Here is a 23,363-nt window from a genome sequence, read left to right as displayed (position 1 = left end):
AAGAATCACATTTGTGGTCCTTAATAATAGACAAACTTTCCATCATTCCACTATTCAGTTACAAAACAGCTGCACTCGGTTGAAATACCCCCGAAACCACAGCAGAAAAACCGATAACCTTTCATCCATTAAGCACACAGTCATATAATCATAATAATTAACTGTTTGGCGGCTTTGGTAAATTATACATAAAACCCAGTAAAGAATTTAATCGGTAGTGTTTCACTGTCATCACCAGGTGGAACTCGTGGTTTGAAAGTGTCGAGTAACTTGGAGAATATCTCTGTGATATAGTAGAATTTGTTGAAACTGTTGAAGATGAGAGTGTAGCTGTCAATTATTTTAAAGTTTTGACTTCTGCTGAAGCAAAAAAAAATTAAATGGCTAGCTATTTTTCTTGTTGAGCACTGCTCAAAATGTTGCAATTTGCTGCTGACATTAGAGGGCTCCAAGATACCATTAATTCATCTTCTGCAGTCTAAGCTTGGTACCCTTGCTCAGAGCTTTAAGTTACTACATGATGCATCCCCCCCCCCCCCCCCCAACCTGAGACAACCTCAGAAAAACTTCTTAAACTGCCAGAGCATATTCAAGTACAGTTAACATCACTCTTCCAGTCAGTAGGTAGAGCAAGTCTTACAAAACTGAACCACTTGCTGGAGTGTGATTCAGGAAAAATTGTCATTTCTTCTATAGGTAAATTGTTTGATACGAGAAACATAATAAAAGGCAATTTAGACAGTGCTGAAATCTCTCAGCTGATAAAGAAAATTCCCATTCTGCAAGAACTTCCAACGTCAGAATTTCTTGTACCATACACATTGTTTAGGGATTTAGTAGCTAGTTCTTGTAGAGAAGGTAAAGATGTTGATGTGATTGGTATTCTCCTATCCCTGAAAGCAGAGTATGGACTTTTTGTGGAAGCTGCAGTGAAGGCTTTGTGGATCCCAGTCAGTAATGTTGACAGTGAGAGATTATTTTCTAGATATTGCAATATAATGCCTGACAGGAGAACAGCTCTGACTCCCAGTAATATGGAAGTAATGGTATCCTTGTCTTTCTCAGATTGACTTGTGTGTTGTGTACATAGACTAGGACAAGATAAATGTTTTCCAAACTTTCATGGTTTGGTATTTGTGTTTTAATAAGATTTATAATTTTTATGCTTTTTCAATTTATGTAAAATAAAAGATTTTTCACTGCAAATGTGCCATAAATGTATTTCCTTTACCTTTTACTGCTGAAAAGTGGAAATAAAATTTAGCGAAATTATTGATGAAATGGAAAAAAAACTAGCAAAAAATATACTGACATAACTTTTTAAAAATGACGAAATCGGGCAAAAATGTTCGCCACAAACAGGTGCCTCTACTCATGAGGTATCACGTGACTTCACATGGAGAGGGCACAGGATGCAGCAGTGCATTGGCAGTGACTGTATATGTTCACACAAGAGACTCCGCAGGATAGTGGCTGAAAGCAGTAATGTGGAAGGGGCAATGTGGCCTACTGCACAATATAAAGGTGGAAGCGTCATCATCCAGAAGACATTTCGGTTCAGACAGCCGCCCAGGAGGGACATCTGTGCAGCTCACACCCCAGCCTGGACTTTTAGTACTATGTTAGATCTATGAGAAAAGCCAAGTATGAAATGCATTGTCAATGACAGGGCAACTGTAATAACAAAAGAGACAATGGTAAGGTCTTGAGGCATGGTAAGAGGAGCCACAGACCTGAAAGCAGGCTGGCCGAAGCCTGGCTGATAGGCAGCTATGCATAACAAGTCAAAAGCCGTAAGCCATAAACACACAAAGAGGGCCATGTGTACTTCTAACAAAGGAGTCCTCAATAAGGACTGGAATTATAACTAATAAGCATACAACACTTCTGGCTAGAGAGAGAGCATTTCAGAGAATTTACACTGTTTTTTGATATTCTGTAAAATGAAATTGAAAAATGTTGGACTATTCTGATTTTAAAAAAAGCAAAAATATGGAAAGGACCTGAACACGGTATATCCAGCGTGGTAGCTGTAGACCTTAACTGCTGCGCCATGCTCACTTGGCTGGAACATGTCTAACGTTACGCGTATTACAGTGCGCAGTGAACTTCAGAATCAATTTTCTTGAAAACCAAGGCTCGTCACTAAAAAAGCGGATAGCCTCATACTCAGGGCATGTCCCTCTACTACAACATATCCAAGACCCATCGAAAACCGTTACTTAAATTTCTGATGGTCCCCATGTTAGCCACGTATCTCCTTCTAGGGGATTTTGCACAATCAGGAATAGTGTACTTTCATTCAGGTCACTTTCTCAGTTTTGCTCAGATGAGCTTCAAGGATTGTAGTTACTGAAGTCTTGCATATTTGTTCCTATATTTCCCGACCGAGTTTCCTGTAGTTTGTGTCGTTTTCATTTGACTACCCTTACATGTAGCATCTATGGACACTTTTTGTCCGCGCTCTTGCACAGATTACCTTGTACAATGTAGACAGTAATAAAATGTGTACTATACATGGGATTCCATGTGGTTATTAAGGCTATGTTTGCTCTTAAACCTCTTCTGACACACATCACAGCCAAATGGGCATTCTCCAGTGTGGACACAAATGTGCCGCATCAGGGTAGAATTCCGTGTAAATTTCTTATGGCAGACGCTGCAGCTGAATGGGCTGTCATCTGTGTGCCTCCGTGAGTGGAGCTTGAGGCTGGTACTTCATGTAAATGTCTTGTGACAGACACAACAGATGTATGGACGTTCACCAATGTGCACTTGTGAGTGATTCTTCAAGTGGATCTGACTCCTAAATGACTTGCCACAGTCATCACAGATGTACAGACGTTCATTTGCGTGCATATATGAATGATCCCTCAGGTTGCTGCTGGTCTTAAATCTCTTCTGACACACATCACAACTATATGGACGTTCACCCATGTGCAGATGTGAATGATTCTTCAGGTCACTACTGTTTGTTAAGCCTTTATGACACACACTACAACTATGTGGACGTTCACCTGTATGCAGCAGCACATGCCTCTTCAGGGTGCCACTTTCTGTAAATGTCTTGTTGCAAATATCACAACTATACGGGTGTTCATCAATGTGCTGCAGCAAATGCCTTAGCGTGTTAGCATATATGAAAGTCCTGCTGCAAAAGTCACAGCTGTATGGATGTTCATCTGTGTGGAGACGAGAATGATTCTCCAGGTCGCCGCTGTTCATGAATCCCTTCTGACACACACCACAACTATATGGACGCACACCCGTGTGCAGATGTGAATGATTCTTCAGGTCACTACTGTTTGTGAAGCCCTTATGACACACACTACAACTATGTGGACATTCACCTGTATGCAGCAACACATGCCTTCTCAGGTTGCTGCTGTTGTGAAATGTCATGTTGCAAACACAACAACTGTAAGGGAGTTCTGCACTGTGTAGACAGGAATGGATCTTCAAGTTGTTTCTGTTCTTGAATGTTTTTCTGCAAATGTCACAGCTGTATGGGTGCTCATGCAGACGGGAATGCCTCTTCAAGCTGTCACTCCTTGAGAATATTTTGTGGCACACACTGCAAGAATGCAGCATCTCATCTCTTTTATTACCACAGGAGGCTTCCCGGTTGGAGGTGCATGGTACGTTGTGGTCTGTTCCTGCAGTTAGTCCAACTCTGGCAATTAAACTGCCACTGATATTAATACTGCTGCCATCCTCCATGTCATCAGGGTGAAAACTGCAAAATTGCAGAGGGAAAAAAATGTCAGTAAGTTTTGTTAAATGGTAAAATATTCTAAATGAAAAATAATAATTAACTGTCTCACATAATTCTCAACAAGAAACTACATGTATCAAAGACTGTAAACAAGGCTATAAATGAGCAACAGAATACTTTGACAGTGCAGATTTACTTTCTTCTCCAATTGTGGATCATATGTGTACAATTATAGGTACAACAAGTTTAATAACTCGTACAAAATTTGCACTCACTCACTCATCATGTTCTGTGGACTGTACTGTGAACGAGAATCTTCAATAACAGGGAATGAGTCAACATACATTTCTTTATACAGGAAGCAGCTGTCAAAAACTGTATTACCAGTTAACTATTGTTAAACTGCTTTAAATTCTTTCTGCTTATCCAGAAGAGAGTCCTAATTAACAGGAAAACTGCTTATTTAGCAAAAGCTGCTTTTATGTCGGTCACAGTAAACAGATGTCATTTCTGTAGGATTTCCTTATCTAAGTACAAGGATATCTATGAGGGTTGTCCAGAAAGTTCCGATCAGTAGCGAAATGGAAACCACAGTGAAAACCAGAAACATTTTATTTTAAACAGTTAGGTACGCCTTCCACCCACTTCTCTACATAGTCGCCACTCCAACTTCGAATTCTGTCACAGTGTTGTATCAACTTTCCAATATCCTAATCATAGAAAGCAGCTGCCTGTGCTTTTCGCCAGTTATCTGCAGCTCATTGTCTGTGGAAAAATGTTGTCTCCATAGCCAGCGGTTCTTGTGAGCAAAGATGAGATGCTCACTGTTCACTCAAAACTGCCAAGAGCGACACGACACTATCAACAGGCATACTAGAGACACCACCCAGCACATCTGTGCAAAGCTTTACTGGATTTTCTCAGTGGTTTCCCTTTCACGACCGGTCAGAATTTACTTTCTGGACAACCCTCTTATTAAAAAAAGGAGTTCTCTGTACACTCTAAGTCTAAACAAATACTTGAACAAGGAACTACATATCAGAATAATTAAAAAGAAGAACTGAAGGAGGCTGTACAATACCTTTCAGATTCACTGCCACAACTTATTGACTCCATTTCAAATTTGAGGACCTGGAACATTATAAAAATAAAATAATAATAATAATAATAATAATAAAAATAATGCAGGAGTAGGTTTAATAATGAATAAAAAAATAGGAGTGTGGGTTAGCTACTACAAACAGCATAGTGAACGCATTATTGTGGCCAAGATAGACACAAAGCCCATGCCTACTACAGTAGTACAAGTTTATATGCCAACTAGCTCTGCAGATGATGAAGAAATTGATGAAATGTATGATGAGATAAAAGAAACTATTCAGGTACTGAAGGGAGACGAAAATTTAATAGTCATGGGTGACTGGAATTCGTCAGTAGGAAAAGGGAGAGAAGGAAACATAGTAGGTGAATATGGATGCGGGGGAAGAAATGAAAGAGGAAGCCGCCTTGTAGAATTTTTCACAGAGCATGACTTAATCATAGCTAACACTTGGTTCAAGAATCATGAAAGAAGGCTGTATACCTGGAAGAATCCTGGAGATACTAAAAGGTATCAGATAGATTACATAATGGTAAGACAGAGATTTAGGAACCAGGTTTTAAATTGTAAGACATTTCCAGGGGCAGATGTGGATTCTGACCACAATCTATTGGTTATGAACTGCAGATTGAAACTGAAGAAACTGCAAAAAGGCGGGAATTTAAGGAGATGGGACCTGGATAAACTGAAAGAACCAGAGGTTGCTCAGAGTTTCAGGGAGAGCATAAGGGAACAATTGACAGGAATGGGGGAAACAAATACAGTAGAAGAAGAATGGGTAGCTCTGTGGGATGAAGTAGTGAAGGCAGCAGAGGATCAAGTAGGTAAAAAGACGAGGGCTAATAGAAATCCTTGGGTAACAGAAGAAATATTGAATTTAATTGATGAAAGGAGAAAATATAAAAATGCAGTAAATGAAGCAGGCAAAAAGGAATACAAACGTCTCAAAAATGAGATCGACAGGAAGTGCAAAATGGCTAAGCAGGTATGGCTAGAGGACAAATGTAAGGATGTAGAAGCTTGTGTCACTAGGGGTAAGATAGATACTGCCTACAGGAAAATTAAAGAGACCTTTGGAGAGAAGAGAACCACTTGTATGAATATCAAGAGCTCAGATGGCAACCCAGTTCTAAGCAAAGATGGGAAGGGAGAAAGGTAGAAGGAGTATATAAGAGGGTTTATACAAGGGCGATGTACTTGAGGACAATATTATGGAAATGGAAGAGGATGTAGATGAAGATGAAATGGGAGTTAAGATACTGCGTGAAGAGTTTGACAGAGCACTGAAAGACCTGAGTCGAAACAAGGCCCCGGGAGTAGACAACAATCCATTAGAACTACTGATGGCCTTGGGAGAGCCAGTCATGACAAAACTCTACCATCTGGTGAGCAAGATGTATGAGACAGGCGAAATACCCACAGACTTCAAGAAGAATATAATAATTCCAATCCCAAAGAAAGCAGGTGTTGACAGATGTGAAAATTACCGAACTATCAGTTTAATAAGTCACAGCTGCAAAATACTAACGCGAATTCTTTACAGACGAATGGAAAAACTGGTAGAAGCGGACCTCGGGGAAGATCAGTTTGGATTCCGTAGAAATGTTGGAACACGTGAGGCAATACTAACCTTACGACTTATCTTAGAAGAAAGATTAAGAAAAGGCAAACCTACGTTTCTAGCATTTGTAGACTTAGAGAAAGCTTTTGACAACGTTAACTGGAATACTCTCTTTCAAATTCTGAAGGTGGCAGGGGTAAAATACAGGGAGCGAAAGGCTATTTACAATTTGTACAGAAACCAGATGGCAGTTATAAGAGTCAAGGGGCATGAAATGGAAGCAGTGGTTGGGAAAGGAGTGAGACAGGGTTGTAGCCACTCCCCGATGTTATTCAATCTGCATATTGAGAAAGCAGTAAAGGAAACAAAAGAAAAATTCGGAGTAGGTATTAAAATCCATGGAGAAGAAATAAAAACTTTGAGGTTCACCGATGACATTGTAATTCTGTCAGAGACAGCAAAGGACTTGGAAGAGCAGTTGAACGGAATGGACAGTGTCTTGAAAGGAGGATTTAAGATGAACATCAACAAAAGCAAAACGAGGATAATGGAATGTAGTCAAATTAAATCGCGTGATGCTGAGGGGATTAGATAAGGAAATGAGACACTTAAAGTAGTAAAGGAGTTTTGCTATTTAGGGAGTAAAATAGCTGATGATGGTCGAAGTAGAGAGGATATAAAATGTAGACTGGCAATGGCAAGGAAATCGTTTCTGAAGAAGAGAAATTTGTTAACATCGAGTATAAATTTAAGTGTCAGGAAGTCGTTTCTGAAAGTATTTGTATGGAGTGTAGCCATGTATGGATGCGAAACATGGACAATAACCAGTTTGGACAAGAAGAGAATAGAAGCTTTCGAAATGTGGTGCTACAGATGAATGGTGAAGATAAGGTGGGTAGATCACGTAACTAATGAGGAGGTATTGAATAGGATTGGGGAGAAGAGAAGTTTGTGGCACAACTTGACTAGAAGAAGGGATCGGTTGGTAGGACATGTTTTGAGGCATCAAGGGATCACAAATTTAGCATTGGAGGGCAGCTTGGAGGGTAAAAATCATAGAGGGAGACCAAGAGATGAATACACTAAGCAGATTCAGAAGGATGTAGGTTGCAGTAGGTACTGGGAGATGAAGGAGCTTGCACAGGATAGAGTAGCATGGAAAGCTGCATGAAACCAGTCTCAGGACTGAAGGCCACAACAACAACAACAACAACAACAATAATAACCACCACCATCCGATATCATCACAGTAATTCTACAACTAGAGTATGTGAGGTAATCAGTAAGAAAGTAAACTTCAAATCAGTTCTGGAAGAATAATGAAACGGTGAAAGAGAGAGAGAGAGAGAGAGAGAGAGAGAGAGAGAGAGAGAGAGAGAGAGAGAGAGTGTAAGGCAGGAATTCTACGGGTCAAAGTGTGGAAGCAAAATGCAATATTTGGATTAGGGCAGCCTTAGTGACTTGTGCAATGATAAATGACACACAGCACATGTACTAAAACATACTAGGTACACATGACTTCGATCAAGCTGGAAAGAGTGTACTGAACCAAGAAAGCAGAACAAGGTGATAAAGGAGGAGATTCTGGTAAATCTTCCCTCATGGCACGTGTTGTTGGTTTGTCGTTGTTGCACGAGATACTTGTGCTCACTGAGCTAATTGAAAACATGTGTGTAAGTGAGCAACATTGCTGTGTTCTGCTAAAGGTGATGAACAGCTACACTGCTAGTAACTATAAGACAGTAAACGTGCAAAAAGACATGTCCGCAACAGCACCAAATCTGCAGCAGTGCTGAACCTGCTGTTCCATCTCAAACATGAAACTAAGTGGACAGGATGTGCCTATGGCTAGGTCTTTTATGGCTACACTGGCACCACATTCCTGTAAGCTTTAGACTCAAATAGAGGTGTTGCGAACTATGAGGTTTGTGAGTAAAGTGATGTGATTGGTATTTTATAAACCAAAGTTTTTATTTTTTTCCACCAACAGTACTGTCCCCTACAAAGCAGTTTCCTATGGCAGCTACACAGTGACAGAGTCATCATTCCCAGTCTTAGTGGCAGTGCTAAAGGCCCGAACTGGTAGGGCTTTTAACATTGCTGTCACATTTTTTTGAATGCTCTCCCGGGTCCCAAAATGGCATTCTTTTCAGACATTTTTCAATTTCAGGAAAAGAAAGAATTCACAAGGACACAGATCAGATAAATAAGGGGCTGTGGAACAACAGGAGTGCCTTTGAAAGTCAAAGTCTGCAGTCTCAGAGAGCTGAAACCACACTGCAAACAGCACCACCAGTGCATGATGGGGAGTGGCGACTGAGTGGGGGTAAGGAGGAGGCAGGGACGGGGAGGGGGAGGGATAGTATGGTGGGAGTGGTGGTCAGTGAAGTGTTGCAGTTTGGACGGAGGGCAGGAGAGAAGGTACAGAGGGGGTAAGTAGCAGAAAGGAGAGGAATAAAAAGAAGAAATTAAAAGACTGGGTGTGGGGGTGAAATGATGGCTGTGTAGTGCTGGAATGGGAACAGGGAGGGGGCTGGGTGGGTGAGGACTGTGACTACTGAAGGTTGAGGCCAGGAGGGTTACAGGAACATAGGATGTATTGCAGGGAAAGTTCCCACCTGTGCAGTTCAGAAAAGCTGGTGTTGGTGGGAAGGATCCATATAGCACAGGCTGTGAAGCAGTCATTGAGATGAGGGATATCATGTTCGGCAGCGTGTTCAGCAACAGGGTGGTCCACTTGTTTTTTGGCCACAGTTTGTTGGTGGCTGTTCATGCAGAGAGACTGCTTGTTGGTTGTCATGCCTACATAGAATGCAGCACAGTGGTTGCAGCTTAGCTTGTAAATGACATGACTGGTTTGACAGGTAGACCTGCCTTTGACGAGATAGGTGAAGTTAGTGACCGGACTGGAGTAGGTGGTGGTAGGAGGATGTATGGGACAGGTCTTGCATCTAGGTCTATTACAGGGGTATGAGCCATGAGGTAAGGGATTGGAAGCAGGGTTGTGTAAGGATGGATGAGTATACTGTGTAGGTTCGGTGGACGGCAGAATACCATGGTATAAAGGGTGGGAAGGATAGTGGGTAGGACATTTCTCATTTCAGGGCACGACGAGAGGTAATCAAAACCCTGGCAGAGAATGTAATTCAGTTGCTCCAGTCCCGGATGGTACTGAGTTACAAGGGGAATGCTCCTCTGTGGCCAGACTGTGGGACTTTTGGAGGTGGTGAGAGACTGGAAAGATAAGGCATGAGAGATTTGTTTCTGTACAAGGATGTGAGGATAATTACGGTCAGTGAAGGCTTCAGTGAGACCCTCAGTATATTTAGAGGGGGCACCAGTGGCCATGCTGTACGGAAGGGACTTCTTGGCATGGAATGGGTGGCAGCTGTTGAAGTGGAGGTATTGCTGGTGGTTAGTTGGTTTCTCAGTATGTTAGGCAACACTAGCAGGAAGTTTATTTTCTCTCAGAAATTTTGTTAACATTTTAAATTGTGATTATACTTTCAAGTAACTCAAAATAGAACCAATAGGGAAATAATGTATGCACCAATGGGTTGTTCATTATCATAGTGTCTGCAATCTGTCATGTGACTGATTGCTTATTAATTCCTACACAGTGTGCGATTTGCAGGGGGGGGGGGGGGGGGGATGGGGGGATTTCCCCCCCCCCCCCCCCCTCTGCAGCAGACCATCCCCTCCTCTGGTTTTAGTTTATGCATCCCAACCTGGGATGTTTATTTCCCATGCACTGGTGTAGAACTTTACATATAATTTAAATTTGTGGAGCCGAACACTGAAAGTTTTTAATACAGTCTTACTATTAATATGTTTGCTTATTAATTTTGAAAAAGTGTTATGTAGTAGTTAAGCATTTCAAAACATTTAGAACTAAATCATCATTTTTATGCTGTCATTGTTGCTTTCGTCTAAGGTGCGTCATCCGTTTACTTGCGAGGGAAGTAGTGTGGCAGTCACACCGCAACAGTAATACCACAGAGATGGGTGAGCTGGGGGCTGAAATTCCCACCCCGAGCCCTGACGCAGGGTGGTGACCGGCCCAGTACCTGTGTGAACATTTACCGTTAGGCCACCTTTTGGCAACGGTATGACGCGGACTAACGCACCTGGGACGAAAGCACAAAGTAGTGCGAAGTGAGCAACGGTACCTACCAGACAGGATCGGACAGTATGACTTCGCTAGCCGCGAACCACGTGGGTGGAGCTTGACACTGGCTGCCGTTCGTTCGTTGCCTCGCGTCCGCCAAACACACGGCGAACTTCACATGTTCCCACTCCAGTAGCTTCATTAGGGAGTTGAATGCGTCCGGGCCTGTAAGAACTATGGAATTTCAGGATGTCATTCAAACAAAGCAAAATTTCTGATTTCCTTAAGAGCCTGATACATGTACAAACTCTGACAGTTAGTATACTAACAGTGGTGCTAAAAGAGTTAAAATAGACAGTGAATGAAAAAAAGAAAACGGTAATGATGGTGCTAATACAGGAGAAGAGACTGAATCTCCGGTGACTGACAACTGTGACACGTCTCAAGGTAGGAATGGGAGTAACAGTACCCTTGAGATTATAGTAGCAAATTGTGTTGCCTTATCACGTTTCCAAAACTGGCAAAAGGCTAAGCCGTGGCTGTTCGTAAATGACAAAAACTTAGTAATATGGACAGTGTGATCACCAGTTCGTGAACTTAAGATGGAAAGCAGTGAACGTGTGCGTATCGATAATGCGTTTGTAGCTGTTGTTTCTGCTAATAACGCCAAAAAACTAAATGATAAAATCAGGGATCATAAAAATTCAAATCACAAATTAAGTACGTAGAAATCATGAGTATAAAAGAAAAGAAAACTTTAAAAAAATGCGTGAGTGAAAGTGAAAAGTTGTGGGGAAAGCAGCATCAAGAAAAAGTAATCGCAACTGCTTCGTTGTTCAGGTCTGCATATGTAATAGCTAAACAGAAATTATCATTCAAATCGTATCCTGCAGTAAACGAACTACAAAAGCTGAATGGTTTATCAGTCGGTAATATGCTTCATTCTGACCATGCATGCTGAAATATCATTATGTTTGTAGGAGAAGAAATGAAAAAGAATCTTGCTCACTTCCTTGTAGAATAGGGTACAAACTTCAGTATCATGATTGACGAAAGTACAACTGTTTCCAATAAAACTTGTTTAATAATATATTTACATTTGTCCTTTGAGTGAGTTGCTTGCATTTATTTTTTTGACATTGTTAAATTAGAAAGTGGGACAGGAGAATGCATTTTCAGCACATTGTTAGCAGCTCTTGAAAAGTATGACATTACAAATGATGTACCAAAAAACCACCTTGTAGGTATCGCAACAGATGGTGCCTCAACAATGCTTGCACCTTAAAAAGGCGTAGCCGCTCTACTGCGTAGTCATTTAAAACTGTCGTTCAATGTATGAACCACAAAATGGAATTAGCTGTCCATGATGTTATGAATGATGTAGCAGATGTATAACATATACAGGTTTTTTTAGATTCCTTATATTCTGTGTTTTCTAAAAATCAGAGACTACTACAAAGTGTTTCACAAGAATTATTCTCGCAGCTATTAAAACTAGGCCGTATTTTTCGCGTACATTGGATTGCTTCCTCATTTAATGCTGTTCGAGCTCTTCTTGAAAGTCACAGTTCTCTTGTCCATCTTTTTGAAAAACTGAGACATGATGGTTCCCGATCAACTCAGGAGAGATCTAAATTTGAAGGTTTCATAAACATCTCACAAAGTGGTTGCTTGTAATGGAATTAGTTATGCTTTATGAGGCCCCAGAAGTTCTGCAAGTATTATCATTCTTTATGCAGAACAGAAATTCTTCAGTCCTTAAAGCAAATCTGGAAACTGATGTGGCTATAAGAACTCTTTAAACACTGAAAACAAATGACTCCCCACGAATTAGGATGATAGTACAAGAGTTGGAGGAAAAGCGCGCATTCAAAGCAGTATTAATTAAACAACCATCTTGTGATGAATATAACAGATTTCAGATATTTCGGAAGAAATTTTTTCAGTCTTTGGTAGATAATATAAAAAAAACGCTTTGAGGACCTGGATTTCTTTACGGGTGTGGCCGTATTAAATTCAGATACATGGCCCTCAGATGTTTTATGGAGACATGTCAATTTCTCGCTTGTGTAATAAGTTGGATTTTAAATTACGTGAAAGCATGTGTGCACTCACTAGTTAAAGATTTTCGAATCTATAAAGAAAATCCTCAACACATGCCCAATTCTGTGAAGGAACGTGTGAAAGAAGTCGAAGTTATACCTATATCTAAGGCTGAATGCCACAAATTTAACACTGACTGATCAGAGAAATCACTTACATATTCTGACACTTTCAAATCTACTTTTCATTCCAATAAATGGACCTCCACTGCATTGCTTCAATGCAGAAAAAATTGCAGCAAGGTGGATCAAGTCTCAGCACTATAGCGCCCTTGACACACCAACAGGCAAACCCTCGAATCTTCAGGAGCAATCTCATTCATCTCGTCTCTTCAACTAAACTCTGTAAGTTAAAATGACAATTATATACCGTAGTACTAGCTGAACCGATCACACTTTGCTGTGGCTTTGTCATAATACGATGATTTAACAAATTAACATTCACTTATAATTTCAGAGTGTTAAAATTAAGCACAAAACAACACAAAAATTTGAATTTTACATTTTATTCATCTCATATTTTAGTATAGTTTGAGTATCATATTACATGAATCATTTACAAAGTTGTTAATTAACAACATATGAATTTATTAATTTTATAGATGAGGTAAATAAACTCGGCATTGCTCGGATGTCTCTACCCTCCCCTTATGTCCATCTCCTTCTTTTCCCACTCCCCATCTTCTCCTGCCCTTCTGTCTGTCCATCTGCTTATCTTCTCTATCACCTCCTACCCCCTCCATCACTCTCCCCTTCGCTAAGGTAAATTTCTCTCCCCCTCTAAGTCAATATCCTCCTCCCCTCTCTTTCTGTCCCTGTGACATCCAACATTTACATATTGAAAGCAGTAATTTGCATCTACAATTGCCATAAGGACAATGCTGAATGTTTTTTTGTAGTTGATGTATTCACTTCCAGTATTCGGAGGACACATAATTTGCACATGTTTGCCATATATGGCTCCTATGCGGTGAGGGAAATTCCACTTCACTTCGAAATTTCTTGCTACCTTCTGCCATTCTTCAGTATCCTTTGGAATCCGAAAAGTAAAACATACTCATTACTTTCCCTATTTTTTCAGACTGATGACACAGAGGACACAGGATCAAAAGATGACGGCGCTGTAGCTCTTGAAGAACATGTACTTCCCACATACGTCAAGCACATATTTTCAAATGTTCTTTTTAAAGCTGCCTTGGGGGAATATGAACAGCAAACTCCAAGCATCGAAACGTTGGTTGCAAAACCTAGCTGTGAAATTGTATATGTGGACAATAATAATTCGACGAATTTGTTCAAACAGAAACAGAAGAGCTCGAATTAATTCAATTTTAGAAATAAGTATTTTTAACAGTTCCTTAATATCCATTTTAATTTGCTTAAAAATGCCAATAAAACACTGCTTAAATGAAATCAGTATTGAATGTTGCGTGCTTACCTTTATGTAATTCTTCAACACCAATGAAAGACCTTCATATACTTGTGGCACTATGAGAGAAATAGCAGAATATGATACTTTAAAGAAGTACATTAGTGACTTGTATGAATCGCCAGTGGCTAAAAATCTTAATGTGATGGCCCATCGAATTCTTAGTGAAATACTGTCTTGGCAGTTGTTATCTTTCTTTACAGTAAGAAGTGTAGTTAACTGCAGTACGTAATTAAAGTCTTCAATCGACAATCTCATAAAATTACTAAATAACACGCCATCACCTGCTTCTAGTTCCTAGGATACTATTTCGTGCACCTTCTTTAAATGCACCAAACTTTCTCGTGTAATATACCTCCTGAGGAAGCTGAAGAGGGTTATAACTGACCAGTTTCTCACAATAGTCTACCATGCACTCTTCCACAGCCACATTAGCTATGGACTGTTGTTGTGGGGACACTCTGCAGGCTGCAAAGATGTGTTGCTATTACAAAAAAAGGTCATCAGGATCATATCCTCTAGCAAAAGAGTGGACCACTGTAAGCCTATTTTCACCAGGCTAGGCATAATGACTGTTTTCAGCCAGTATGTGTTTTTCTGCCTCATTTATATAAAAGAAAATCAAAGGAATTTTAGCATAAGACAAGAAATACATAATCATGACACTCGCTGTAAGAGGAACATTGAAGTGCCAAGGTGTCGCCTATCAAGTACACAAGACAGCTTTCCAACAGTCGCCCTAAAAATGTACAATCAACTGCCTCCAGAAGTGAAATCCCTGCCACCTGAATTATTTCGGAAAAAAATTGCTCAGGACTTGAAACAACATCCACTATATTCCTTGGAGGAGTTTTTCAACAGTGGTTCTAGTGAATCGACAAAATAATAAATATTGTTGTGTTTTATATATAATTTTGCCTAAATCTAATCTTCTTTTTATGTTCTCAGTTAACTGCACATTTAATTTTATGTTTTACTTAAAGTACATGTTTTGCCAAAATGAAACTTTATGTGTGAGATCTACATGGTTTTGTAAACATTTTGCTTTATGGTATTTTCATTTACTGCTATGAAGTTTTACTTTCCTGTTTAGTTATATTTCATTTTCTCTATGTTCTATGTGGTTTTGTGTACTGAATAAATATTTTCTTTTAGTTGTAATATAAATTTAGTTATGGTGTTGTATAAATGTTAGTTGATAAACATTGTATTTGTGACGCAGTCTGTCCAGCCATGGCTGGTAAACGACGAAGATATAGTAATACAGTAATAAAGTAATACTCTTCTCTTCCACCAGCCTTTTCTTTTCCTTTGGTTTTCATTTCCATTGTTAGCTGCATGTGCAAGTACCAAGTAGGCCGCTGCTGCTTTATCATCCATTATACTGCAAGACCGACACACATGTGGCACAAATTCTGTTGCTTTGGTATAAATTAACCTGCTGCATGCAACATACGCCGTAAGATGTTGCCTGTTGTAGCATGCTACAAGACGACGCACGCCACATTTCCGTAGCATGCCACAATGTTGCAAGACGTCGCCCCAGCGTAAACGAGGCTTTAGAGCCAGGTCTATATTGTATGGTGGATGTGATGTATTGCGTACGAAACTAAAACCTGCAATCAGATCCAAACGTCGTGGAAAACTGTGAATAGGTGTCATCGTGCAGCAAGATAACGCTCGCCCACATTCTGCCAAATGGACAGCCGGTCGCAATAAGGGAGTTGAGATTCGAGGTGCTGGAACATGCACCATACAGCCCAGACCTGGCTCCAAGCACTTTTCACATGTTTGGACCCTTAATGGAAGCACTACAGGGAAGAAGATTTGAAAGTGATGAAGACGTCATTGCTGCGGTGCAAAATTGGTTACAGATGCAACCGAAAAACGTATTTTCTGATGAAATAAAGAAAAGAAACTCATACAACGTCGGGAAAACTGCATTGAAGTCCAGAGAGGTTACACAGAAAAATAACACATGTTTCAGTTTTCTATCATCAGAATAAGTACAGCTTTTCACAAATGTGCCTTTACTTTTTGAATTGCCCTCTTATACCCGTATGTAGATGATTTTGTAAATAAGCTTTACCTATAATGTACTTTTAAAGATATAACAAGGGATGGCTTTTCTGATAGTGCATACGCGTGAATAGTGGGTTTCGGCATTAACATCTATTTATAAATAACCATGGGTAACGCCAAGGTCCAATATATAATTATACTAACCCCCTAAGACATCCCCCCCACTGGTAAAAGCACAAATCGCACACTGTTCCTACATGACTCTTTCTGCTCCCAGCTTGCTTTCATTGTCAAAAACATAAGGTTGGCACTTTACAGAGGTCAATAATGGATGCTATTCACAGATGTTCCTTTAAAGAGAGTCAGACTTCACAAGTTGCAATACAATGCTTAAAATTTTCAATGAAGCAAAGATCATAAACACCTCTACATCTACATCTACATCCATACTCCGCAAGCCACCTGACGGTGTGTGGCGGAGGGTACCCTGAATACCTCTATCGGTTCTCCCTTCTATTCCAGTCTTGTATTGTTCGTGGAAAGAAGGATTGTCGGTATGCTTCTGTGTGGGCTGTGCAGCAGGACAAAAATTTGGTGTAGCACGAGGAAAATATTCATTTATTGTGTCATGGGATGAAAGCAGGGCTGCTTCCCTGAATTGAGGCATCAGGTTGGGTAGCACCTGAGAGAGAAACACAATAAGGCTTGAAAAACATTATCCCTGGTCACATATGTGGGGTCATCCTCTTAGCTATTGTGGATACCACAGCCCTTTTCCAGTATCTGCTGGCAGGGAGAGGGGAGGGGGGGGTGCTTTGCCCAGCTGTGATGATGAGTCATCCTACCTCTACTGCTTGTATTCTTTTTTCATTTAAAGCATTTTTTATCAATGTCCGATTACACACAGTGCTCACCATTAGAATTGCAACACTATTACAGTAATATTAAAAAATGTCATATTGGTAAGAAATTTACTACATGGTTGGATTAGCACTTCAGCAAAACCTCACAAATTACGTAGAAGAAATATAATGTACGTTCAGTCTCTACACATGGAACGGTTATGCAGCTAGTTTCCATACAGAATTCACCTTTATTTGTTTCTGGTAAGTTGTGTGTCATGCCTCATATAAAGAGGAGAGTGTGCATCAGCATGTGTCAGCATTAGACACAAACATGAATGAGGCATACAGAGACTACAGTTTAACATTCCACAATATTGTTGCTTGTGTTGGTCAGGATCCCATGACTGTCAAGCAAAACATGGAACTGATGGGTTTGGAAAGATGGTAATAAATACTATGCTGGATCTCAGTGGCCCAATGCAACTAGTGTCTGAGAGTGACAGATATATTGTTTGCTCATTCATGCAGGTTCATACAGCCATGTCACATATCTTAAGTCAGGAAATGGGCATTTTTGCAGTGAGAAAGGCATCCACACAAATAATATGATGATGTCTGGTGCACCAAGTACTTCTGCGTGGTGACCATTTTTGTGCCATCCCTTGACACAGCAGTGGGGCGAAAGGGACGAGGGGAGAGGGAGAGGGAGAGGGAGAGGGGGAGGGGGCGGAGAGAGAGAGAGAGAGAGAGAGAGAGAGAGAGAGAGAGTGGACGGAGCGAGGCACTGATGACAGTGGTGTGCCCACTGACAACTCTGTGCGCACGATTAACATCATATTGATTTTTCATTTCCATCTGGTTCTGCTTATAGCTTCATAGTGAATGTATCAGTATACTGAGGCTCCGAGGAGAACTAACACTGCCAAATCCTATTCATCAGCCTTGTACATGCTCAGCATCTGGTGTGATGGTATGGTGTGCCACTGGCTACACAATGTAATTACCTCTGGCTTGTGTAGCTGGTCTTCTGAACAGTAGCTATTAAATTTCTGACATTTAAGGTGGTGGCCATGCCCTATCTTCGAGGTCTACGTGACACTCTCAAAACATGGTAACACAGGATTGCTTAATGCCTGTGCTGTCCTGATCTACCTCAATATGGAGAGTGTTCAACTGCTGCCCTGGCCAGCACATCCTTCTAATCTCTTATTCATTGAAAACATCAGTTCACACGTTACTGAAAGGCTGGGGCACCACCAATCACCACCCACTACAACTGATAAAACTCTGGCACAGAGATGAAGCAGCAATGAATGACAAATCCATATCTGTCATCAAGCTCAGTTTGACTTGATCACCAGCCAATTTAGAGTGATTCTTGCTGCCACATGTGGCAGCTCTGTGTGCTAAATTATGTACCCAGTACACCCCAATCATCTACAAACCATGTATTCCTCCCACTGTACCTTTACACACACAATAAGTAAGCTTTTGCGATTTGTAATTCTTTCCGGTGCTGCAATTTTATGGCCAGCAGTGCCTTTTGTATATGTCTACTGAGGTAGCAAACAGCAATGAGCAGTCCATCTTTTCATTAGTGACAGTCACTTGCTTCTAAACTACTCTTTGCTGAGACTTCACAACCATATCAAACACGAGAAAAAAAAAAAAAAAAAAAAAAAAAAAAAAAAAAAAAAAAAAAAAACCTTAAAAATATTTACTTCACTTCATCATGCACAGCTCTTGTCAATCGGCCAGTGGTACACAACCTACTTAGAGCACAACTCACCATTGCGTCATATTTGCTCACTGCTGCCTCCTCATCTTCTTCATCCTTCTTTCCCTCAGCATCCAATGTATTAGTTCCCTAAAGATCTTCTGAAGGTGAACATTCCTAAAACAGTTAAAAGAAAAAATATCAAAGTGAGTGACAATGATACAGCTGTCAGGCAAAATCATGCAAAAGTAATCATCCCATTTCCTTTGATTTACATGTATCTAACAAACGCCTTTGGAGAAGAAGTCATTTCTATGAATGTGGTACAGTATGTTCATATTTCAAACATATACTGTACTCTAGGATATGGCAGTCAGTCCAGCAGATAGCAATGCAGCTGAAACGTATTAAAATCAACTACTAGAGCTTGTGTAATGCCCACTGTTACTAACAACATGTTTATGGGTGCAGCAACGGAGTCGTAAGTCCACAATAACTCATGTTTCTTCTAATATACAGATGATACATTAATAATTTAGCCAAATGGACTACACAGTCTATGACATTCCTACATCTGAGATTGTTACATCAAAACATGAGAGTTACAAAAGAGGTATAAGAAAGAAAACCAACTTTCATTTCTGGAAATTCTCATCAAGAGAAGATAGAATGGAACACCAAGACCCAGTATTCACTGGAAACTAACACATACAGACTTATACTTGCATGTCTACAGCTGTCACGTCCCCTTTTAACAAGAGGATGTCCTAAGCTCATTAGCGCACAGGGCTTCCGGAATGTCTGAACAAGACGGTTTAGAAGTGGAGTTTCATCACCGACAAACAGTTTGGTTATAACAACTGCCAGATATAGTGTACCCTAAAGCCAAAGGAGCCCAGGTGACAGCCTGCAGAGGAAAAAGAGAAACCTGTTGTGACAGAATTTATCATTTACATAGGGATGATATCACAAAAATCAAAAGTATACTTCACAAATACACTGAAGGGCCAAAGAAACTGGTATAGGTATGCGTACTCAAATACAGAGATAAGTAAACAGGCAGAATACACCACTGCGGTTGGCAACACCCACATAAAACAACAAGTGTCTGGTGCAGTTGTTAGATCGGTTACTGCTGTTACTATCGCAAGTTATCAAGATTTAATTGAATCTGAATGTGGTGTTACAGACTGCATGAGCAATGGGACACGGCATCTCTGGAGTAGCAATGAAGTGGGGATTTTCTCGTATGATCATTTCACAAATGTTCCATGAATATCAGGAATCCAACACATCAAATCTCTGACATCACTGGGCCCAGAAACAGATCCAGGAAGAATGGGACTGATGACTGAAGAGAATCATTCAACATGACAGAAGTGCAACCCTTCTGCAAATTGCTGCAGATTTCAGTGCTGGGCCATCAAGAAGTGTCAGCATGCAAACAATTCAACGAAACGTCATCTGTATGGGCTTTCGGAGCTGAAGGCCTACTTGTGTACCCTGGATGACAACATGACACAAAGCTTTACGCCTCACCTGGGCCCATCAACTACGACATTGGACTAATGATTACTGGAAACATGTTGCCTGGTCGGAAGAGTCTCGTTTCAAATTGTATCGAGCTGATGGATGTGTGCGGGTATGGAGAGAACCTCATGAATTTATGGACCCTGCATGTCAGCAGGGGACTGCCCAAGCTGGTGGAGGCTCTATAATGGTGTGGGGTGCATGCAGTAGGAGTGATATGTGACCCCTGATACATCTAGACATGACTCTGACAAGTGACATGTATGTAAGCGTTCTGTCTGATCACCTGCATTCATTCATTTCCAGTTGTGCATTCTGACGGGCTTGGGCAATTCCAGCAGGACAATGCGACACCTCACACGTCTGGAGTTGCTACAGAATGGCTCCAGGAACACTTTTCTGAGTTTAAACACTTCCACTGGCCACCAAACTCCCCAGACATGAACATTATTAAGCATATCTCGGATGCCTTTCAACGCGCTGTTCAGAAGAGATCTCTGCCCCCCTCATACTCTTACGGATTTATGGGCAGCCCTGCAGGATTCATGGTGTCAATTAACTCCAGCACTACTTCAGAGGTTAGTTGAGTCCATGGCATGTCATGTTGCGGCACTTCCGCATGCTCGTGGGGGCTCTACACGATATTAGGCAGGTGTACCAGGTTTTTGGCTCTTCAGTGTACTTTGTCAAATGCTTAGTTCACTCACAACTTATAGGCTTGAATGTGTCTATAAAGGATGACTTAAGACTCCACAAATGAGGTTTCCCACATCCTGTCCCAGTGTAGAGAAATTTATCTACATCAGACTGTTTAAAAGGAACTGGAAAAACTAACAGAGAATAAGACTCATAAGGATAAAGAACAACCAAAAATGTCAGCTGTCCAGAGTATTGCACCTCCACATGACATCTATGTCTACATCTACATCAGTACTCTATAATGCACCTTATGGCACGTAGCAGAGGGTACCCCATACCACTACTACTCACTTCCTGGTCTGTTTCATTCACAAATAGAACGGAGAAAAAATGACCAACTCCATGCCTTCGTATGAGCCTTAATTTCTCGTACCTTATCTTCGTGGTCATTGTGTACAATGTATATTGGAGGCAAGAGAATTTTCAGCAGCCAGCTTCAAATGCTGGCTCTCTAAATTTTTTCAATACTGTTCCTCAGAAAGAATGTCGCCTCCCCTCCAAGGACTCCCACTTGAGTTACAGAAGCGTCTTCATAACACTTGGGTGTTGTTTGAACCTACCAGTAACAAATCTAGCAGCCTGCCTCTGAACTGCTTTGATGTCTTCCTTAAATCTGACCTGGTAAGGATCCCAAACACTCAAGCAGCACTCAAGAATAGGTCACACTAGCATCCTATATGCGGCCTCCTTTACAGTTGAACCACACTTTCCTAGAATTCTCCCAGTAAACCTAAGTCAACCAGTCACCTTTTCTACTATAATCCACACACGCTAGTATCATTTTACATCACTTTGCAATGTTATGCCGGTATTTCGGCGGTGTGTTGTAGCTGGCCTTGTAGGATCCTGTGTTTTCAAAGACAGTCCTGGTCATCCAAGTGCATCATCTGAACCTTGTGAGAAAAAGTGTAAACTATTGTTCCAGTGGGAAAACACACAACAGTATCAAAACATCTGCCAGTACATGGCACATCGAAGCGACGTGTACACTGCAGCACAAAAAGTAATCCACATAGAAGCAGATGGACATGTTCTTCTTGCCAAGTTGCTTTGTGTTTATCAGCAGAAAGGAACTGTTTTGTGCCCTATCACGGAAAGTCATGAAGTTTATGGTGGTGGTCTCATTTGAAGCCATCGCATTTAGTGTGCAGTGGTTTCATTTGAAAGTGGTCATGTGTGTGTGAGTTGTGTTCACATGAATGTGTGTGTGGGTGTGTGTGTGTGTGTGTGTGTGTGTGTGTGTGTGTGTGTTGTCTACTTCAGAAGAAAGCCTTTTGACTGAAAACTTGCTTGTCAAACAGTCTTTCTGTTGTGCTTGTCTGTGACTCAACATGTACACTACATGGAGAGCACCAGTCGGTCCTCTTCATAATATGCATACAAGTTGTTAGTTAAAAACTGAAGTAACATCAAACTGGGTGACTAGAAAAATAAACCTCATGCAAAGATTTGCAGCTAGCTGGCATATATTATAATACTGTTTAACTGTGTGTGACCCATAACAGGGTAAACAAGCAAGGATCACCAAACAGCACAAATGAGCACGGACATTTGCTCTGTGTTGTGAGGGAATGTAATCAACTGGTAAGATATCAAACATTTCAGGGAATCTGCTAACGAAAGTCCTCTATTCAGTTATTGTGAAGGAATGTATAAATACTGTCCAGCCTTCCATTTGTTTCTGCTGAAGCCACTGGAAATAAAATTAAACTGGTAGCAGCATATGAAGAAGCATATAAACAGACAGTGAATGGTGTGGGAAGAAATGCTCATACATAACACCGTAAAAGGTTCTTTCACCATGCACAGTACAAAGTTAGCGTAAAGTTTAAGTTCTGTGCAGAATCTCATCACATCTAACAAAGGAGATCAAGGGAAGAACTGAAGGTTAGAGTCTAATGTCACACTGACGACAAGCTCATTTCAAATCTAGCACAATCTCACACAGCACAAGGATGGGGAAAGTAATTTATGTCCTCCTCAATGGAACTATCCTGCATTCAGCCTTATAAATTTAAATCCCACTCCTTCTACATAATAGTCCAGTGCCTTAACCACTTCACTATCTTATTCTACGAGACGTCAACTCTATCCAGAACATCAATTCAGAAAACTAGTAATTAAGGCACACTAGAATACAATTCTTGTTGTTCCATTGTATATGGCACACAAGAACATTACAAATGAGGCAAGAGATGACGATTGATACAGAACCAATCACTTTCTTGTGCATTATTTATGAGTGAAATGGGAGAAGTGTAGTTACTAGACATATAAACTGCCTTCCCTCATGCTGTGTACTGTGGCTTACAGAGACTGCATATAGATGTAAAGATAGATAACATTTAGAACTTACCAGAATTTCTTCCTCAATGAATACAAATTCAAATTCAGGAGTGTCGACTGCATCAGTTTCCACCTGAATAAAAGAAAATGAATAGGTACAGAATCAATATGAAATCCAGAAGAAACCAATTTACAGAAAATCTTTATTATTTCTGCAATACGAGAAATGTTCAGTAACTGATTTACTTTG

At 40.6% G+C, this 23,363-nt stretch overlaps 1 protein-coding gene across 1 annotated transcript in view; it reads right to left on the bottom strand.

The window, feature by feature from the left end:
• Positions 1-1,313: 1,313 nt before the first annotated feature.
• Positions 1,314-23,363, bottom strand: part of LOC124781934 (zinc finger protein 239-like) — a 53,056-nt gene continuing 31,006 nt past the window's right edge. The window contains exons 3-7 of the mRNA XM_047253901.1: positions 23,184-23,246; positions 18,671-18,775; positions 10,549-10,717; positions 4,797-4,846; positions 1,314-3,736 (exon numbers count right to left, since the gene is read on the bottom strand). Coding sequence (XP_047109857.1) covers positions 2,719-3,736; positions 4,797-4,831 — 1,053 coding nt within the window. The 5' untranslated portion in view covers positions 4,832-4,846; positions 10,549-10,717; positions 18,671-18,775; positions 23,184-23,246 and the 3' untranslated portion in view covers positions 1,314-2,718. The remainder of the gene's footprint in view (positions 3,737-4,796; positions 4,847-10,548; positions 10,718-18,670; positions 18,776-23,183; positions 23,247-23,363) is intronic.

This window comes from Schistocerca piceifrons, chromosome 1 (genome assembly GCF_021461385.2).
Source record: "Schistocerca piceifrons isolate TAMUIC-IGC-003096 chromosome 1, iqSchPice1.1, whole genome shotgun sequence".
NCBI lineage: Eukaryota > Metazoa > Arthropoda > Insecta > Orthoptera > Acrididae > Schistocerca > Schistocerca piceifrons.
This window is presented reverse-complemented; position numbering and strand designations above follow the sequence as displayed.